Source organism: Moschus berezovskii, chromosome 13 (assembly GCF_049115385.1).
Source record: "Moschus berezovskii isolate FMDL1 chromosome 13, NW_MosBer_1.0, whole genome shotgun sequence".
NCBI classification, from domain to species: Eukaryota; Metazoa; Chordata; class Mammalia; order Artiodactyla; family Moschidae; genus Moschus; species Moschus berezovskii.
This window is the reverse complement of record NC_142472.1, coordinates 16,470,558-16,491,334: the sequence shown is the minus strand read 5'-3', so window position 1 is coordinate 16,491,334 and position 20,777 is coordinate 16,470,558. Positions and strand designations below refer to the sequence as shown.

General features: G+C 44.5%; 1 protein-coding gene across 1 annotated transcript in view; it reads right to left on the bottom strand.

Moving 5' to 3' along the window:
* Positions 1-20,777, bottom strand: part of LOC148775815 (ATP-binding cassette sub-family C member 4-like) — a 145,853-nt gene that overhangs the window by 101,279 nt on the left and 23,797 nt on the right. The window contains exons 10-13 of the mRNA XM_088842816.1: positions 12,553-12,642; positions 10,472-10,663; positions 5,842-5,936; positions 5,534-5,620 (exon numbers count right to left, since the gene is read on the bottom strand). Of these exons, the coding sequence (XP_088698942.1) occupies positions 5,534-5,620; positions 5,842-5,936; positions 10,472-10,663; positions 12,553-12,642 (464 nt within the window). The remainder of the gene's footprint in view (positions 1-5,533; positions 5,621-5,841; positions 5,937-10,471; positions 10,664-12,552; positions 12,643-20,777) is intronic.

The following is a 20,777-nucleotide window of genomic DNA, read 5'->3' as shown; positions in this document are numbered from 1 at the left end:
TGAAGACTTGAAAATGCAGGAGGCGGGGGTCTTGGATGGGCTGAACCAGGACTGGATTCACAGCTGGACACAGGTGAGACGGCATCAGTTCACCCAAAGCCCCTCACCTTCTGCAGGTGATGGAACCCATTTAGTGTTTACAGCATAATGTAAAACTCATGAACCGTAATGACCTTCCTTCATGACTGAAGGAATCTGTTCCTTGTAAGTAAAAGTGTGATTTATTTACTTTTAATACAAAACCCTTCACATGACTAAGTTTCCACGTGACCACCATCTCTCATAGCATATTGTTCCGAAAGTTCTCTAACTTGAGAACACTCCAGTTGCTGCTGAGTGATTTCCTAATTTGCTTTCATGCTCTCTGCTTTTACTTTAAGTCACCCTAGAGGATGTGGTTCTCATTAGCAAACAACAATTTTAAGCCTGCTTCTATCAAATATATATCCAAAGTGGTGCACCCAAAATATTTGAGAGGATTTTATAAATATCTCCTGTGTTCAAAAAAAGAGGTCAGGAGAACTTCTGTGATCAGCACACTATATTTGACACCAACTGCCTTCCCCTGTGACACAGATACAATGGCCAGTAGAATCTGTTCCTGCCCTGATGGAGAACTTGTGCAGATGCACACAAGACAGGGTGATACACATTTGTGAGCTCAGGGTGGGGCGCTGGGAACAAAGAGGCTGAGATACTCATGATGCCAGGAGGGTGGGGGTGGGGAATCCCTGTCACAGCACTAGCGCCTGTCACTGAACTCATGACAAGACACAAGGCACTTCTATAAGGGAAAATCCATCAAGCCATGAACAGGAGAGCCTGGGAAAGGGAGGTCAGATCAGAGAGCTGGAGGTCACGCCATGTGTCATCTGCCCTGTTCTCTCTTGTTCCCAAAGATTCGTGCTTGTCTGTGTGTTACAATACACCTAACATGAAAGCTACCATCTTAACAATTTTACGCATAGAGCTCAGTGGCGTTAAGTACATTCACATAGTTGTGCAGCCATCACCACCATCCAACTGCACAACTCTTTCATCACCCCAACACTGAGCACATTTTACAGACGGGCAGGTTCTGCAGACTAACGACCCCTGCTTAGTGGATGTGGAATCCCAGCTCCTCGTGTCCAGAGCTCAGAGCTCCTCACACGTCTCCCTCTCACACACTGGACTCTGCTGAAGTCTCTTTACTTTGCTATTCTGGACCTGCTGTAAATCAGTCACGTCCCCTCAGATTCACTTGACACTTTAACCTGTATACTTTAATACTGTAGAATTCAGTGACAGAGACTTTTAAAAGGTAATCATTACCCTTAGTTATACTGGACCTAATCTAATCTGACCGGTGTGCTTAGACGAAGAGGAGACTAAGACATAAGGACATGGACACAGGCATGTAAGTCAGTGAAGTTAGAACACACCCCCTCATCATGCACAAAAATAAACTCAAAATCGATTAAAGACTTAATCATAAAATGTGACACCATAAAACTGCTAGAAGAGATTAGAGGCAAACTTTCTCTGACATAAATTATACCAATGTTTTCTTAGGTCAGTCTCCTAAGGTAATAGAAATAAAAGTAAAGATATACAAACGGGGGCTTCTCTGGTGGCGCACTGGTAAAGAATCCATGTGCCAATGCAAGAGACACAGGTTTGATCCCTGGTGGTCCTAGAGGATCCCACATGCCACGGAGCAACGAAGTCCATGGACCGCAACTACTGGGCCTGTGCTCTGGGGCCCAGGAGCCATAACCACTGAGCCCACACACCCTAGAGCCGGTGCTCTGCTTGAGAGGAGCCACTGAAATGAGAAGCCCACACACTGCAACTGGAGAGAAGCCCCTGCTCATCACAACTAGAGGGAAAGCCCCACAGCAACAAAGAGCCAACACAGCCATAAATAAATTATTATTTTTTAATTAAAAAATGTAAACAAATGGGATGTAATCAAACTTACAAGCTTTTGCACAGTAAATGAAACCATAAACACAATGAAGAGACAACCTACGGAATGGGAGAAAATACTACAAATGATGTGACCAACAAGGGCTTAATTTCCAAAATATACAAACAGCTCACACAACTCAACAACCACAAAAAATCCAATCAAAAAAGAGGCAGAAGAACTAAATAGACATTTCTCCAAAGGACACATACAGATGGCCAATGGGCACATGAAAAGAAGCTCACCATTTTGAATTACTGCTGCTGCTAAGTCACTTCAGTCACGTCCGACTCTGTGTGACCCCATAGACGGAAGCCCACCAGGCTCCCCCATCCCTGGGATTCTCCAGGCAGGAACACTGGAGTGGGTTGCCATTTCCTTCTCCAATGTGTGAAAGTGAAAGTGAAGTCGCTCAGCCATGTCCGACCCTTAGCGACCCCACAGACTGCAGCCTACCAGGCTCCTCCATCCATGGGATTTTCTAGGCAAGAGTACTGGAGTGGCTTGCCATTGCCTTCTCCATTTGAATTACTAGAGAAACGCAAATCAAAACTGCAATGAGGTATCACCTCACACCAGTCAGAATGGTCATTATTAAAATAACAGTGGCTGAGGGGGAATGGAGTAAAGGGAAACCTCCTACACTGCTGGTGGGAATATCAGTTGTTGCAGGCATTATGGAAAACACTATGGAGGTTCCTCAGAAAACTAAAAACAGAATTACCTTATAATCCAGTAATCCCACTCCTGGGCATATATCTGGAGGAAACTATAAATCAAATACACGTGCACCCATATGTTCACAGCAAAACTATTCACAATAGCCGAAACATGGAAATAACCTAAATGTCCATAGAGAAATGAATGGATAAAGAAGAGGTGATACATACAGATGATGCAATACCACTAGCCATTAAGAAAGGAAAGAAAGAATACCATTTGAAAAATGTGGATGGACCTAGACTTTATCATACTAAGTGAAGTAAGTCAGAAAAAGACAAATATCATAAATCACTTATATGTGGAATGTAAAATATGACAAAAATGAACCTATCTACAAACCAGAAACAGACTCACAGACATAGTGAACAGACTTGGGGTTGCATGGGTGGAGGGGGTGTGGGGGAGGGATGGACTGAAATTTTGGGTTAGCAGATGCAAACTATTATGTGTATAATGGACAGACAACACGGTCCTACAGTATAGTGCAGCAAACTATATTCAATATCCTGAGATAAACCATAATGAAAGAGTATTAAAAAGAATGTATAGCTGTGTATAACTGAGTCACTTTGCTGTACAAAGAAATTAACACAATAGTGTAAATCAACTATATTTCAATAAAAACTTTAAAAAAATGGACAGAGACACAGGGGTGCTCAAGGACAGAGGGAAGACCATATGAGGACACAGCGAAGTGGATGCCACCAGTAGCCAAGGAGAGCATTCTCAGCAGAAACCAAACCTGCCAACACGCTGAACTTCCAGCCTTGAGAACTGTGATAGAATTAATTTCTATTCTTCAAGCACCCCCATCTGTGACAACTTGCTATAGACTGAATGTTTTTGTCCTCAAAATTCATGCATTAAAAGCTATTCCCCACTGTGTTGGTATTAGGAGGTGGGGCCATCGGGAGGATCACGTCATGAGGGTGGAACCTGCATATATGGGATTAGTGTCCTGATTAAAGGAACCACATGACACCCTCACCCCTTCCACCACGTGAGGACCCGGGAATCAGACCCTCACAGGATGCTGAATCTCTCAACACCCTGACCTTGGACTCTCAGACTCCAGAACCGACAGAGATAAACTTCCATTATTTCTAAGCCACCCAGGCTATGTTCTCCTGTGAGAGCAGCCTGAACAGACACAGCCCCAGCAAATTGACACAGGGCCTCCCAGCAAGAATTTCCAAACAGCTTCTCTTTGCCAAACAACCAGCCTCCTCCAGGTGAGGACGTGTCTGCTGTTCTCCTCAGAGCCCTGCTTCCTCCTCCCTCCACAGCTGAGCTTCTACTCTCCCTTCAGCAAAAGAACTGGGTCCTCTTCTCAGCCTTCAAACACCTGCCCAGCCTGCAGGCCCCCAGGGCATATCCTGCCCAGCCCTGGGCACAGGGAGCCTTCCAACTTCAGTGAAAGCCTCCAGCTGCCACTTCCACTTCCACTTAGTATTTCCTACCCTCTATGGAAACTTGCTAAACTGTGACTCTGCTGAGCTTTCCCAGGCATCTGTCTTAACAAGCTCCACATAGAGACAGGTTCCTCAGAGGCAGGAATGAGAGCCGGGCGTCCTCGTCTCCCTTATTTGGCCCAGTGTGTTCCTTCCCCTCTCCTGGCTCACCGTCCTCCTAGTAAACTGAGAGGTTTTGTGTAGGAAAATCTGTAAGGGCATCGACCTCAGTGTATATAGCAGGACATTCATAAGTGCAGCTGGAAGGCTTGTTGGCTTTACAAGGTGAACGAGAGCTAGGGAACTAACTGTGGGGTAGGTATGGAGGCTGTTTCAGAAAAGGGGAACTCATGAGGCTTTCAAAGAGGCCAGTCTAGACTCCACCAGAGGCCTCGGTCAGCGTGTGTTAGGACAGAGAGGCATCAGAGCTCTTCTCCTTCAGGAGTTCTGCGGCCAAGAAAGAGCCACTGACAACACATTCCAGAAACGAAGTGAGAGTCAGGACTTCAACCAAGATACCGAGTTTCAACTTCAAGGTTACCCTACATGAGGGTCTAAGCATTAATTCTAGTAAGGATCCATGAAGCAATGTTAAACAACTGAGTCATACTCAGATGTGAAGTAAATCATTTGCAAATTCTAGGCAATGGCACCCCACTCCAGTACTCTTGCCTGGAAGATCCCATGGATGGAGGAGCCTGGTGGGCTGCAGTCCATGGGGTTGCTAAGAGTCAGACATGACTGAGCGACTTCACTTTCACTTTTCACTTTCATGTATTGGAGAAGGGAATGGCAACCCACTCCAGTATTCTTGCCTGGAGAATCCCAGGGATGGCGGAGCCTGGTGGGCTGCCGTCTATGGGGTCACACAGAGTTGGACACGACTGAAGCGATTTAGCAGCAGCAGCAGCAGTCTTTATTAAGTGTTTCCAAACCAACGGATTAATTAATAAGTATAAACCAATAGTCTTTCCATGGAAGTCCTATGTCAGTACTGAAAACTTCACTTCTAATGTGCCTTCAACGCATGATGGAGGAAAAGGACTGGTATCCAGTTACCAGGTTACCAAGTCCTACTCTCTGATTTAAAATTTTTACATTGCCCTTTTTATCCCTGGGTTCTGGATCCATCAACTGCAAGTCATGGGGGAATCTATCATCTATCCCTCACTCCCTAAAGCATGTACCCCACTCTCCTCCACACACTGGGAGCACCTGCTGTATTTTCCTGTCCTGACCTCATCATGATGTAAGATTTCTCTACAATGGATCTTCTTGGAGGGGACGGAGGGACACCAGGGCAGAGGGAGCTGAGTCTCCTGAGCACAAAGGCCTTCCTGAGCTCCCTTCCCTGATCCCTACAGGGCTCCTGGAAAGAAGAAATGATATAAAACAGGAGCAAACTCACTGTTTGAACAAGTGCCTGCTGACTTTTGCGTCCACTGCGCTGAGAGGATCGTCCAGGAGGTAGATGTCTGCGTCCTGATACACGGCTCTAGAAAACAGAGAGATGTCAGGAGAGGACACTTCACATTCCCTGGGTCTCATCTCTGAATCATGATGGTGTCCAACAACTTCATGTTCCTCCTACAAGCCCAGGGAAAGGACCAAGTCCCTGCTTCACACAGGCCCACCCAGTGAGCGGGGTCTGCGTGCTCACGTCCACTAGGATCCTCGGAGGAGGACGGGCAGGGTGGCAACTGAAACCCCATTTACCTGGCAAGGCTGACCCGGGCTTTCTGCCCTTCACTCAGCGGGGTTCCTCCGTCTCCTGTCACAGTTTGATCTCCTTCCTCCAAATTCCGCAAATCCTGTATGGAGATAGAAAAGGAAAAAAAGAAAATCATTTAAAATGTGTTCTGCCATCCTAACCTTTTAGCATCAGATCTTTATACAAGTGTTTAATCAACAGCAATGTGCTTATTTCATAGTGACTAAACTATAACCAGGAAAATTAAACTCTCAGGGCTTTCCACTTGCTTTCATTCTGTATTTTTTCAAAGCATTTATGCATTTTACCACTTTAACAGGTATTTATTGAGGATTGACTATATACCAGACACCGTTCTGGGCACAATGAATTCAGCCACGGGGAAACAGAGCCCTTAGAATTTCTTTCCACTGTGGGAGATGATAATGTGGAAAATTAACCTTAGGACTGAGGCTGAGAAGGAAAAGGAAGCCGGCCCAGGGGGTGGAGAGTGGAGGAGGGAAGTGAGTCCACACTGGGATGGGAGGGCTCTGCTCAGAGGGGGTGTGAGCAGATCTGGGGTGGAGCTCAGGCAGACCTGGAGAGGCTGCGCTTCACAGAGGGAGGGGCGGGTGCAGGGGCCCCAGGAGACGCCCAAGGGGTTCAGGACAAGGAGGCCGGAGGGCAGAGTGAGAATGAGGGGAGTGAGGGGGGCAGACAGAGCAGGAGGAGCCTGGGGGCACTCCAGTAAGGGGGAGGGGGAGGGGAGGACTGATGTGGTCTGAGCTTTACAAGGAAACTCCTGCGCTTTGCAGAGACCAGGCAGGAAGTGGGGAAGGGTAAAGGCGAATACAAGCGAGGACATTACTGGAATAAGCTAGAAAACAGTGGGAATGGAGAGACGGGGTCACACTCCAGACACATTTGGAAGGCAAAGTTGTAAGACCTGCTGACAGGTTGGGTGTGGCTCTAAGAGGAAGGGGAAGGACAGGGTCTCCAGGACTGAGCTGAGGAAGACGGTGGAGGCAGGTTTAGGAGACATCCCTGTGGACGAGCAGAGACACGCTGTCGGTGACGTCACAGTGCAGCTGGACATGCAGAGGTGAAGGTCTGTGCTAGAGACACAGCTGTGAGGGCTGGAGGCCCAGGAGGTGAAGGCACAGGACTTGTTTTATCCCAAGTTACCAGCTTTCCTGATCTTGGTCTCTGCTTCTCACTTTCAGAGAAGGGATAACACCTCGCCAGTGTCTTCGCAGTGATAGTTAGGGCAAGTCATAGAGTGACAGACAAGGTCTGTACAAGAAATGGGAGCAGAAAGAGCAGGCTGGGCAGAAAAACCAAAAGGAAACAGTGTGCTTGACGTACACCAAGCAGATCAGCTGGACTAAGTTGAGGCTTGTCTGTGAAAGCAGGAAAAACTCAAAGTTAAGAAGGATATGAAGCTTTGACTTGAGGATCTGGGAATCTACCATAAGTTATATTTGAATATTATTTAAGAAGTAAATGGACAAATCAGCCTATTTTCCCCAGAGTATCTGGGGAAATTAAAAAAAAATGACAAAACTATCGCCCAAATGACAAGATAACAATCATGTTTAAGTTACACAATTATTATGTCAGAAATCTTTGAATTATATACTAAACTCCCCAGGCATCCACCTAAGATACACAGCAGTACCTTCTGCAGATGATGCCCTCATTCTCTGTCTCTACTTTAGCAAATCTGGGGAGAAAGCAGGTAGCACACTGGAGTCTGCGTGATAAACAAGTCCTTTGATCTCCATAAGTCTCACATTCCTCTTCTACAGAACGTGCGACAAAAACAAGAGTCACTAAACTCAAAAGCGAGATCACCCTCTATAAATGGAAAAAGTACTAGAATTGATCATAACTTGCTACTGGTGGCTGATGCCTATTTTCCCATCAAACCAATAGCAGGACCACATTCACAGTGTGGGTCATAACATGCAAAGCACACGACCATAAAGAGAAGAAAGAGTGTCCACAAAACCCTCCCTGACAGGCACACAGACACACAGGTTCCCTGCTCACTCAAAGCTTAACCAGGTTATATCCAATGAAAGGCAGCAATTGATCTGTCATGAAGATTCATTATTATTTCATCTTCTTTCTTTGTTGAGTTCAGAAATTATTACCATCTCTTGATTTGGTTTTTGTGAACAACAATGAGACATTTTAAACAGGTTCCCAGCCCTACATTCATACACACACACACACACACATACACACTCATACACAATTATTGGCCTCTGTTTCACTGTTTAAGTCCTCGCAAACTGTTCCACTTAGCTTTTATGCTTTAATTCTACATTGTTTCATTTTGCTTAACAAAACAGTAACAAGTCATAGCACAGAAACCGTAACCAAGTTCTAGAAAAAGCACCTAAATCCACTCATTCACTTAGCACAGTTGGGGCACGAGAAACAGACTCTCTCGAGTCTGGCAGCAAGACTGCAGCTGTGTTGTTGACTCTGATCATTATCTGTGGACCAGCCCCAAATGGGAAAACCATTTCACAGGATTAGCAACAAAATCCAAGTCAGGCTAAATTCCTAGCCACCACTTTCCAATTAGGTTAAAGGGAAAAGCCTGCCTTGAGTATAGACTACAATTCCCCCCACTGATAGAAAAGTGTTCTTATTCATGTTATTTTCCTTTAAGTTTCCCCAATTCTCACTGAACAGCAGACACACACACTAGAGGCAAACTGCTGCTGCTGTTGCTAAGTCGCTCCAGTCGTGTCCGACTCTGTGCGACCCATAGACAGCAGCCCACCAGGCTTCTCTGTCCCTGGGATTCTCCAGGCAAGAACACTGGAGTGGGTTGCCATTTCCTTCTCCAATGCATGAAAGTGAAAACTGAAAGTGAAGTCGCTCAGTCGTGTCCGACTCTTCGCGACCCCATGGACTGCAGCCCCCCAGGCTCCTCCATCCATGGGATTTTCCAGGCAAGAGGACTGGAGTGGGTGCCAGTAGGAAATGGCAAAGCAGATTTGATGCCATCTGTCCAGAAGCACATCAAGGGCCTTCAGCAATGATGGAGACTTACAGCAGAAGCACCACAGAGCAGACTGTTGACACGCTAAATGTGGGCTGGACGTGAGGCCCTGGCAGAGGAGAGCTGGACTCGAGACTCAGGCAGCAGGAGCCCTGCCTTCCTTCACAGGTTTTCTTCCATTTGGAATCGTCCCTTCTCTCACAGCCTGTCAATATCCTGCCCATTTTCCTAGGCTCATCCAAAGCGTACTCTCCCATGAAACCATCCTGGACTCATTTCTCTTCCTGCTGGGTTCTGATTACACTTCTCATCTCTCATGAAGCACTCATCTTATTCTGCTCCATCATTTGTACACGTGTGCAGGGCTTCTCTCAGCTCCTGCAGGGTGAGATCTGTGCACCAAGCTCTGTGCTGGACCCTGACGCTGATTATCTCTAATCCTCACAACAAGCTCACAGGAAGCAGTGGTCCCATTTCACAGATGAGGTAACTGAGACTAAGTGGGGTCATATCACTGGTCTGAGGGTGGTCAATTGTTAAACAGAAGAGCTGGAATCTGAACCAGATTATGTCCTTTTGAACCACTTCATAACCTTTTGCTCTTTCACATCACACGGCCCAGGGGGTGACCAAAGATTATATCTGAAATGAAGGCAACACTAAAATAACTCAACTCTCAAAGGCCTCGATACCTAGACACAGAAAGATCTTATTACCTATTCTTGTCAAGGCAACAGAAAAGAAAATGTCCAAGTTGCCAGGACTGTGTAAATATGAGATGAAAGTATATAGTATATTGCTTATGGTAACAGAACATGTTTATTGATAATTTATGTGGTATCTGGCCCCATTACTTCTTGGCAAATAGATGGGGAAAAGGTAGAAACAGTGACAGATTTTATTTTCTTGGGCTCAAAAATCACTGCAGACAGTGACTGCAGCCATGAAATTAAAAGATGCTTGCTCCTTGGAAGAAAAGCTGTGACAAACCTAAACAGTATATTAAAAAGCAGAGACATCACTTTGCCAACAACGGTCCATATAGTCAAAACTATGGTTTTTCCACTCGTCATATATGGATGTGAGACTTGGACCATAAAGAAGGCAGAGCGCCGAAGAATTTATACTTTTGAACTGTGGTGTTGGAGAAGACTCTTGAGAGTCCCTTGTACTGCAAGGAGATCCAACCAGTCCATTCTAAAGGAGATCAGTCCTGGGTGTTCATTGGAAGGACTGATGCTAAAGCTGAAACTGCAATATTTTGGCCACCTCATGCGACGAGTTGACTCACTGGAAAAGACTCTGATGCTGGGAAAGGTTGGGGGCGGGAGGAGAAGGGGACGACGGAGAATGAGATGGCTGAATGGCATCACCGACTCTGTGGACATGAGTTTGAGTGTAGTCCGGGAGTTGGTGATGGACAGGGAGGCCTGGCGTGCTGTGATTCATGGGGTCGCGGAGAGTCGGACACGACTGAGCGACTGAACTGAACTGAACTTATCAAAAAGTCCAGCATAAAGCAACAAATAAGACCTTTCAAATTAAAAAACAAAAAACTTTTAACAAACCTTAGAGCTTAAATCAACGTTATCATTATTTGAAATTAGATTACATGCAACTCAAAAGTCATTACTCACCTCTTCCAAAGCACAAGCCTTTATTACTTCTTGATATCGTTCTTCTTCATATTTCTTCCCAAATAAAATGTTACTCTTTATAGTTCCTGGAAACATCCAGGGCTGCTGAGAAACATATGCGATACTCCCGTGCACGCTGACCTTCCCCTGGCTCTGGGGCAGCTCCCCCAGCAGAGCGTTTAACAGTGACGACTGCAAGAGATGGCAACACACACAGGTGAACGCGGTGCACTCAGCACAGAACACGCCCCGCAGCACGGCCGATCCCACCCTGGCGCTTGATACACGATATCAGAAGAGTATAAGTACAGCTTTGGATATTGCAGGGGAAAAAAATGGAAAAGAGCATTATTGGTCAACGTAAACTAAAGGTTGATAAGGAATCTTAACACGATAACAATCTACTCTGCCTGAGTTCCCTCAGATGAAATGCTCTACTCAGCAAAGACTAAGAATGTTTAACATCCTTCTCTAGCAGAGCAGGCCAGCAGGATGTATATTTTCTGTATCTGATGTGTAATGCAGTTGTTCCTGCATCTGGGTATCTTTTACTTGACAAATACTTGTTCTTAAAAAGCTATGTGGGGATTCCCTCTGGTTCAGTGCTTAAGAATGCACCTTCCAGGATGGGAGGAAGGGATAGTTAGGGAGTTCAGGATGGACAGGTACACACTGTTGTATTTAAAATGGATCACCAGCAAGGACCTACTGTACAGCACATGGAACTCTATTCAATGTTATGTGGCAGCCTAGATGGGAGGGGAATCTGGGGGAGAATGGATACATGTATATGTATGGCTGACATATACCCTTCACTGTTCACCTGAAACTATCACAACATTGTTAATTGGCTATACCCCAGTACACAATAAACTGTTAAAAAAACAATAATTATATCCAGATAATAAACACTGAAAAAAAAGAAGAATCCACCTTCCAATGCCAGAGGCTCTGATTAGATCCCTGGTCCCCTGGTGGGGGAACTAATAGCCCACATGCCAGGGCAACTGAGCCCGCATGCCACAATTAGAGATGCTATGCACTGCAACCAAGACCCAATGCAACCAAACACATAAATAAGTATATATTTTTTTTAATTTAAGAACTATGTGTGAAGAATATATCCAAAGATTACTATTTAAAAGAACCTGAGGTTGTTGTATTTGAAGAACAGAAGTCCATCATGCCCAGGGAACTCAAATCCTGGGTTCTGTGACAACCTAGGGGAGTAGGATGGGATGAGAGGTGGGAAAGAGGTTCAAGAGAGAGGAAACATATGTATACCTATGGCTGATTCATGTTGATATATGGCAGAAACCAACACAATATTGTAAAGCGATTATCCTCCAATTAAAAATAAATTTTTGAAAAAGTCCTTCATGGCGGAAATCATCACCCTCTGCTGTACACACCCCACATTTAGGTTTCTGTATTTTGTTGTACAAAACACAGGACACTAAGTGCACATGTACACATCTCCTGTAACACACAGAAATGACATGCCTATGTCCACACCATCAGAGCACTCACCACACTGGGCTGAAACAGTCTGTCTGCATATCTGTCTCGCCCCAGAACCTGGTTGCCTCTGGAGGGCAGAGGTGTCAAGGTCTGGTTCATGTCTATATCTTTAGCTCCAGCACGTGGTTGCACATTCCCTACACAAGCACTGATGGGACCAAGTCAAGTCACGTGAAGAAATGCTCAGAGCTTCCTGGAAGAGCCTTCATCACCTCCAGACTTCCTAGAGGGGCCACTGTGACAAAAAGAAGTCCCCACTGTCTCCGTCCATCCTGAACAGCTGCCACATAAATAATCTCCTTCGCTGAGACGTCCAAACTCCCCACAAGCAGTTCCCAACTGTGTCACATGAAGCATTAAGAAGGAAAACACAATGTGCATTTATCCTGATGCATTTGGCCATGAAACCTTTTTGAAAAACTGATGTTCCTAGAGAAACACCTTTCTAGATACACCCAATTCAAACTCAAACTAAGTCATACTCAGCTCTGGGCTCCACCCTGAGGACTGAACAGAGGCTGTGGTGTTACATCAAGCTGACCAAAGGAATCACAACTTACCTTTCCTGCTCCCACAGGTCCGACTACAGCTAACAGTTCACCGGGTCTGACAGTAAAGGAAAGGCCTTGTAGGGCTGGGGTTTCTGATTCCTGCAAATTAAAGTTTATAAAAATTCCATTTCAATAAAGTAATACACATTACTTTATTTTTTTTCTTTTTTTTTATTGGAGGCTAATTATTTTACAATATTATATTGGTTGGTTTTGCCATACATTGACATTAATCCGCCCTGGGTGTATATGAGTTCCCCTTCCTGAACCCCCCTCCCCCCTCCCTCCTCCCTTTATCCTCCCTCTGGGTCATCCCCGCACACCAGCACAGAGTCTGGATTAAACGTCTGAATAATCTTCAAATTGAAATTTTTTTCTAGAAAAAACTGAACTGATTAAACAACATTCACATACTAAAAAAAGGACAATGATTTTTCATCACCAAAAAAACTGGTTTCAGATTTTAGGAATGAAAAGTCTATCAAAAGAAGCTACATTTTCATATACAAGAAACATTTTTTAAGCCTTTTAAGCTTCTCTACTTTCCCCCTCAGTCACTCTCTCCCGTCAGGAAGCTTCCATAAGCCTCTATCCTTCTTCATCAGAGGGCAGACAGACTGAAAACCACAGCCACAGAAAACTAATCAATCTGATCACATGGACCACAGCCTTGTCTAACTCAGTGAAACCATGAGCCATGCCATGTAGGGCCACCCAAGACAGACGGGTCACGGTGGAGAGTTCTGACAAAACGTGGTCCCCTGGAGAAGGGAATGGCAAGCCACAGTATTCTTGCCTTGAGAGCCCCATGAACAGTATGGAAAGGCAAAAAAATAGGACACTGAAAGATGAACTCCCCAGGTCGTGCCCAATGTGCTACTGGAGATCAGTGGAGAAATAACTCCAGAAAGAATGAAGGGATGGAACCAAAGCAAAAACAACACCCAGCTGTGGATGTGACCGGTGATAGAAGCAAGGTCCGATGCTGTAAAGAGCAATATTGCATAGGAAACTGGAATGTCAGGTCCATGAATGAAGGCAAACTGGAAGTGGTCAAAGAGGAGATGGCAAGAGTGAATGCAGACATTCTAGGAATCAGTACACTAAAATGGCCTGGAATGGGTGAATTTAACTCAGATGACCATTATATCTACTACTGTGGGCAGGAATCCCTTAGAAGAAATAGAGTAGCCATCACAGTCAACAAAAGAGTCCGAAATGCAGTACATGGATGCAATCTCAAAAACGACAGAATGATCTCTGCTCCTTTCCAAGGCAAACCATTCAATATCACGGTAATCCAAGTCTATGCCCTGACCAGTAATGCTGAAGAAGTTGAAGTTGAATGGCTCTATGAAGACCTACAAGACCTTCTAGAAAGTAAAGTGAAGTCACTCAGTTGTGTCCGACTCTTTGCGATTCCATGGACTGTAGCCTACCAGGCTCCTCCGTCCATGAGATTTTCCAGGCAAGAATACTGGAGTGGGTTGCCATTTCCTTCTCCAGGATATCTTCCCGACCCAGGGATTGAACCCATGTCTTCCACACTGTATGCAGATGTTTTGCCATCTGAGCCACCAGAACTAACACCCAAAAAAGATGTCCTTTTCATTATAGGGGACTGGAATGCAAAAGTAGGAAGTCAAGAAACACCTGGAGTAACAGGCAAATTTGGCCTTGGAATACAGAAAGAAGCAGGGCAAAGGACAATAGAGTTTTGCCAAGAGAACTCACTGCTCATAGTAAACACCTTCTACCAACAACACAAGAGAAGACTCTACACATGGACGTCACCAGATGGTTAACACTGAAATCAGATTGATTATATTCTTTGCAGTCAAAGATGGAAAAGCTCTATACAGTCAGCAAAAAGATGGGGAGCTGAATGTGGCTCAGATCATGAACTTGTTACTGCCAAATTCAGACTTAAATTGAAGAAAGTAGGGAAAACCAGTAAACCATTCAGGTATGACCTAAATCAAATCCCTTATGATTATACGTGGAAGTGAAAAACAGATTCAAGGGACTAGCTCTGATAGATAGAGTGCCTGATGAACTATGGACGGAGGTTCGTGACATTGTACAGGAGACAGGGACCAAGACCATCCCCAAGAAAAGAAATGCAAAAAAGCAAAATGGCTATCTGAGGAGGCCTTACAAATAGCTGAGAAAAAAAGAGAAGTGAAAAGCAAAGGAGAAAAGGAAAGATACATTCATTTTAATGTGGAGTTCCAAAGAATAGCACGGAGAGATAAGAAAGCCTTCTTCAGTGATCAGTGCAAAGAAATAGAGGAAAACATTAGAAGGGAAAGACTAGAGATCTCTTCAAGAAGATTAGAGATCCCAAGGGAACATTTCATGCAAAGATGGGCACAATAAAGGACAGAAATGGTATAGACCTAACAGACGCAGAAGACATTAAGAAAAGGTGGCAAGAATACACAGAAGAACTACACAAAAGAGATCTTCATGACCCAGATAACCACGATGGTGTGATCACTCACCTAGAGCCAGACATCCTGGAATGTAAAGTCAAGTGGGCCTTAAGAAGCATCACTACAAACAAAGCTAGTGGAGGTGATGGAATTCCAGTTGACCTATTCCAAATCCTGAAAGATGATGCTGTGCAAGTGCTGCACTCAATATGCCAGCTAATTTGGAAAACTCAGCAGTGGCCACAGTACTGGAAAAGGTCAGTTTTCATTCCAATCCCAAAGAAAGGCAATGCCAAAGAATGCTCAAACTACTGCACAATTGCACTCATCTCACACACTAGTAAAGTCATGCTCAAAATTCTTCAAGCCAGGCTTCAGCAGTATGTGAACCGTGAACTTTCAGATGTTCAAGCTGGTTTTAGAGGCAGAGGAACCAGAGATCAAATTCCCAACATCCACTGGATTATCAAAAATACCAAAGAGTTCCATAAAAACATCTATTTCTGCTTTATTGACTATGCCAAAGCCTTTGACTGTGTGGATCACAACAAAATGTGGAAAATTCTTTAAGCGATGGAAATACCAGACCACCTGACCTACCTCTTAAGAAATCTGTATACAGGTCAGGAAGCAACTGGACATGGAACAACAGAATGGTCCCAAATAGGAAAAGGAGTATGTCAAGGCTGTATATTGTCACCCAGGTTATTTAACTTATATGCAGAGTACATTGTGAGAAACGCTGGGTTGGATGAAGCACAAGCTGGAATCAAGATTGCCGGGAGAAATATCAATAACCTCAGATATGCAGATGACACCACCCTTATGGCAGAAAGTGAAGAAGAACTAAAGAGCCTCTTGATGAAAGTGAAAGACGAGAGTGAAAAAGTTGGCTTAAAGCTCAACATTCAGAAAACTAACATCAAGGAATTTGGTCCCATCACTTCATGGCAAATAGATGGGCAAACAGTGGCTGACTTTACTTTTTTGGGCTCCAAAATCATTGCAGATGGTGACTGCAGCCATGAAATTAAAAGACGCTTGCTCCTTGGAAGAAAAGCTATGATTAACCTAGACAGCATATTAAAAAGCAGAGATGTTACTGTGCCAACAAAGGTACGTCTAGTCAAGGCTATGGTTTCTCCAGTAGTCATGTATAGATATGAGAGTTTGACTATAAAGAAAGCTGAGTGCTGAAGAATTGATGGTTTTGAACTGTGGTGTTGGAGAAGACTCTTGAGAGTCCCTTGGACTGCAAGGAGATCCAACCAGTCCTTTCCAAAGGAGATCAGTCCTGAATATTCATTGGAAATACTGATGTTGAAGCTGAAACTCCAATACTTTGGCCACCTCATGCAAAAAAGTGACTCATTTGAAAAGACCCTGATGCTGGGAAAGATTGAAGGTGGGAGGAGAAGGGGACATCAGAGGATGAGATAGTTGGATGGCATCACAGACTCAATGGACATGAGTTTAAGTAAACTCCAGGAGTTGGTGATAGACAGGGAGGCCTGGCATGCTGCAGTCCATGGGGTCGCAGAGTCGGACATGACTGACTGACTGAACTCCTTTCTTCCTGCCTGACCCTTGGGATTCATATTTTACTACTTTTCACTCAGTTATGACAGCAAAATAGTGAATCACCTACAAACATAAATTTCCTATCACAGCCCCTCAGTCTGTCAAGGACAGAGTTCCCTCCGTGTCCAGGCTTCAGGATCACGCACTGCTCTGGGGTGACCAGAAAGGGGCAGCACTCGACAGCTCATGGCTGCTGGGTCCCTCCCCTACTGGTTATCCAGGCTCAGGGAACTCAACAAAGATCATCTAAGCCACTACTCTGTGCAGACACGGTTCAAAACCCTGCCCCGTGAGATCTGGAGGCTCCCATAAGACCGTCTGTTTGCTTTTTTTTATTATTATTATTTTGGCTGCTGTTCTGGGTCTTTGTTGGGGTGAGTTGTTTTAGTTGCTCCATAGCATGTGAGAAATTAGTTCCTCAAACAGGGATGGAACCAGAGTCCCCTGTATTGAAGGTGGATTCTTAACTACTGGACCACCAGAGAAGGCCCTGGATCATTTATTTTAAACCTTAAAAATCAAGGCCAAGTCCCATCATTTCATGAATGAGACCTGGGTCCCTGAGACCTGCCCCCACCTGCCCACCTGGATGTCTAGGGGAGCAGGTTACAGACCTCACGTCTGTCTCCTGCCTCCCAGCCCAGCAGGGGTTTCATTCAGACTCAGCTTCTCTTCAAAACCCCAATGTCTTCCCCTTCCCCTCCGAGGGCTCTCTCACCCATGACCTAACCTGACAGCCCTAATTACTAATGACCCCAGCAAGGGGCACAATCCTTCCATAGGCAAGGCCAGGACAACAGAACAGGGTATTCTGGACGACAGTACAATTTACACCAAAGTCTGTGACCATGTTATTAAGCTCTTGAAAGAACAAGACAGTTAATTTTAAAATGCTGCATCAGTTCAGTTCAGTTCAGTCGCTCAGTCGTGTCCGACTCTCCACGACCCCGTGAATCACAGCACGCCAGGCCTCCCTGTCCATCACCAACTCCCGGAGTTCACTCAAATTCATGTCCACAGAGTTGGTGATGCCATTCAGCCATCTCATTCTCCGTCGTCCCCTTCTCCTCCCGCCCCCAACCTTTCCCAGCATCAGAGTCTTTTCCAGTGAGTCAACTCATCGCATGAGGTGGCCAAAGTATTGCAGTTTCAGCTTCAGCATCAGTCCTTCCAATGAACACCCAGGATTGATCTCCTTTAGAATGGACTGGTTGGATCTCCTTGCAGTATAAGGGACTCTCAAGAGTCTTCTTCAACACCACAGTTCAAAAGCATCATAGTTTGGTACAAAAGCAATTCAGTGGACACCTGCACACACTGCGGGGGAGGATGCAGGGGACAGAAGGACAGACGCAGCGATGGGCACCCCAGGTCCACCCACTCCACTTGAACACCTGCACGGAGAATGCGATGTCCAGGCTCTCCTACCCGCTGCTCTGGGCCGTGGGCTGCCTGGCCATGCTATGTGTGATGACCGCGGCTCAGGGCACCACCCCGGCCCTGACATGACTACAGCCCGGCTTTACTGAGCACCACGAGAGCCCCAGTACCACCAATCCTCAGGGGCACCACTCCAGCACCAGAAATCTGGGAAACCATAACAGCTGCGTTTCCTGTTTTGATGCTAAGGCTGCTAATGCTGAATAATTTCTGGACTGAATGAAAGATATAACTACTGTTTACATACATCAAAGTTAGTGACTGCCAGGTGGTGAACACAGAATTCTTTCTGTGCCTGCTGTCACACCATTGCCAAACAATTTGAGAGCTAACACCATAACTCTGCCTTCCCCTCCGCCCCTCTCCCCGCAGCTGCCACATCAGGTGTAACTAAAACCATTAACTCTGAGCTCACAACCTGCGCCAAAGTCTGCCTCTGATGCAGCCAGGTTCTTTGGAGGAATTGTCCTTTCTTGGGTGTGCAGGCTGTCATTTTCTTTCTCTATACATTCTGAAAATCTAAAACACTAAATTACCACACTCTGTGGGCTTCCCTGGTGACTCAGATGGTAAAGAATCTGTCTGCAATGTGCAAGACCCAGGTTTGATCCCTGGGTAGGGAAGATCCTCTGGAGAAGGGAATGGCAACCCATTCCAGTATTCTTGCCTGGAGAATTCCATGGACAGAGGAGCCTGGAGGGCTATAGTCCATGGGATCACAAAGGGCTGGACCCGACTGAGCAACTAACACTAACCCCACCCTCTGAAAATAGACCTGCTAAATTAACAAGGGCTGGAGTGTAACTCACTGAAACCAGAATATCATCTTTCAATATGTCCCACATGGAAGATGCTATTCTGGGATCTTTCTCAAGGGATGCATATAGGAGCATCACTCTTGAAGAAAAATAAAAAAGAAGAAGAAGAAAAAATATTTTTCTCAAGGGGAGTATTCACAGTACTCTGCATGAATATTTGTGGTTTCTTCTTTTACCTTAAATGGCTGCTGCTTTGGGATTAGATTCTCTCTTCTTTACATGCCAAATGTAACTCTGTAAGTGATGGAAAACACTGTCCTGTTCAGATAACCTCATGATCCTTTGGCAGGTGCAGTGAAAGTCACTTAGCAGTCCCTAGACAAGAATACTAGACTGGGTCGCCATTCCCTTTTCCAGGGGATTTTCCCAACCTAGGAACCGAACCTGGGTCTCCTGCACCGCAGACAGATTCTTTAACATGGAGCCACCACGGAAACCCAATATTGTAAAGCAATCAGCCTCCAATTAAAATTTTTTTCAAAAAGTAGTCATTTTAAAGCCTAAAAGATGCATTATTTTTATTCAAACTCAGGATGTACTTTAGTGACCAGAGTTGAGAAAAAGGTGCTAAGTTAGCATCAATCACGTGGATTTTTGGTTATCATTTAAAAAGTGGAATAAATTTTAAAAATTAGTATCCTTAGAGTAAAATTTTGTGCTTGATAATAATCATATTTTTCTACATGGCAAAAAGATGCCACGTTCCAGATTTAAAGAAACGAATGCATAGGACACAAAAATAGTAAATAAAGTATAACAGATTATTGTTCATACTTATAAAGCACTTTGTATCATTTAGAAATTAAAGAACAATGCCTTAAAGTCTAGACTTAACCTAAAATGCTGGTGATTTGCTATTTCACATTAAAGAAGGGAAAAGTTGGTCTGAGGATGTAACTGTTGATGTGGGCAATAAGAAAATCTGCTCTAAGACACTTCAGTTAGTATTTAACTGAAAACTTACCTACTTTATTTCAAGCCTGAGTAACTTAAAAAATTTATATAAAGCCAAAAGCCTTCATCTATTGAACCACCCTAAATTTTTCTTATGACTGCTAAAAAGTATAAAGTTGATTTAATTATATTTTCCAACTGTTGTACCTTGAGATTTCCACCGAGCTTTCTTAAAATGTAACTTTTATGAGTCAAGAAAGAAGTTGTTTTAGAATAATTACTAACTCTTTAATGAGACAATCATTTTAAGTTTTGACACAGACAATGTGAGCAGTGTAATTTCAGAAAAAAATTTTAGTTGATCAGATTACTGTCGATTTGTAATGATGATTGCCCTGCGTAAACAGAGCATACTTTTTATTTCCTCTCACCCATCTTTTTCTGCTTCGTTTCAGCCCCTGTAGCATGGTAAGCATGCATACTTTCCTCCCTTTCGTTTCCTGATGAATCTCTAGTTTTTCAGCTTTAGGGGCATCCTTCTTCCCTGCCTTCGACACACAGGATTAGTTCAGGGGCTTAAGTCAGTTTACAATGAGCTTTTGCTCATTAAGTTTCCAGGTCATTAAGGCTTTTTTGTTTTAGTTTCTTACCCTACAATGGCTGAATTTAGCACTTGGTTTTCAATATTATATAGTAAGAAATGACAAATTGCTCTTTACCATTTCTTAAGCCAAAATTCCTTACATTTAGATAATCAAAGGTTCATAAAATGAAGATTTACTATTTCTTCATTGCTTGCTGGTACAGCTATCGTTTGTTTTACTTGCAAGTTTATACATAGTGGTGCTGGAGAAGACTCTTGAGAGTCCCTCGGACTGCAAGGAGATCCAACCAGTCCTTTCTAAAGGAGATCAATCCTGGGTGTTCATTGGAAGGACTGATGCTAAAGCTGAAACTCCAATACTTTGGCCACCTCATGCGAAGAGTTGACTCACTGGAAAAGACTCTGATGCTGGGAGGGATTGGGGGCGGGAGGAGACGGGGACGACCGAGAATGAGATGGCTG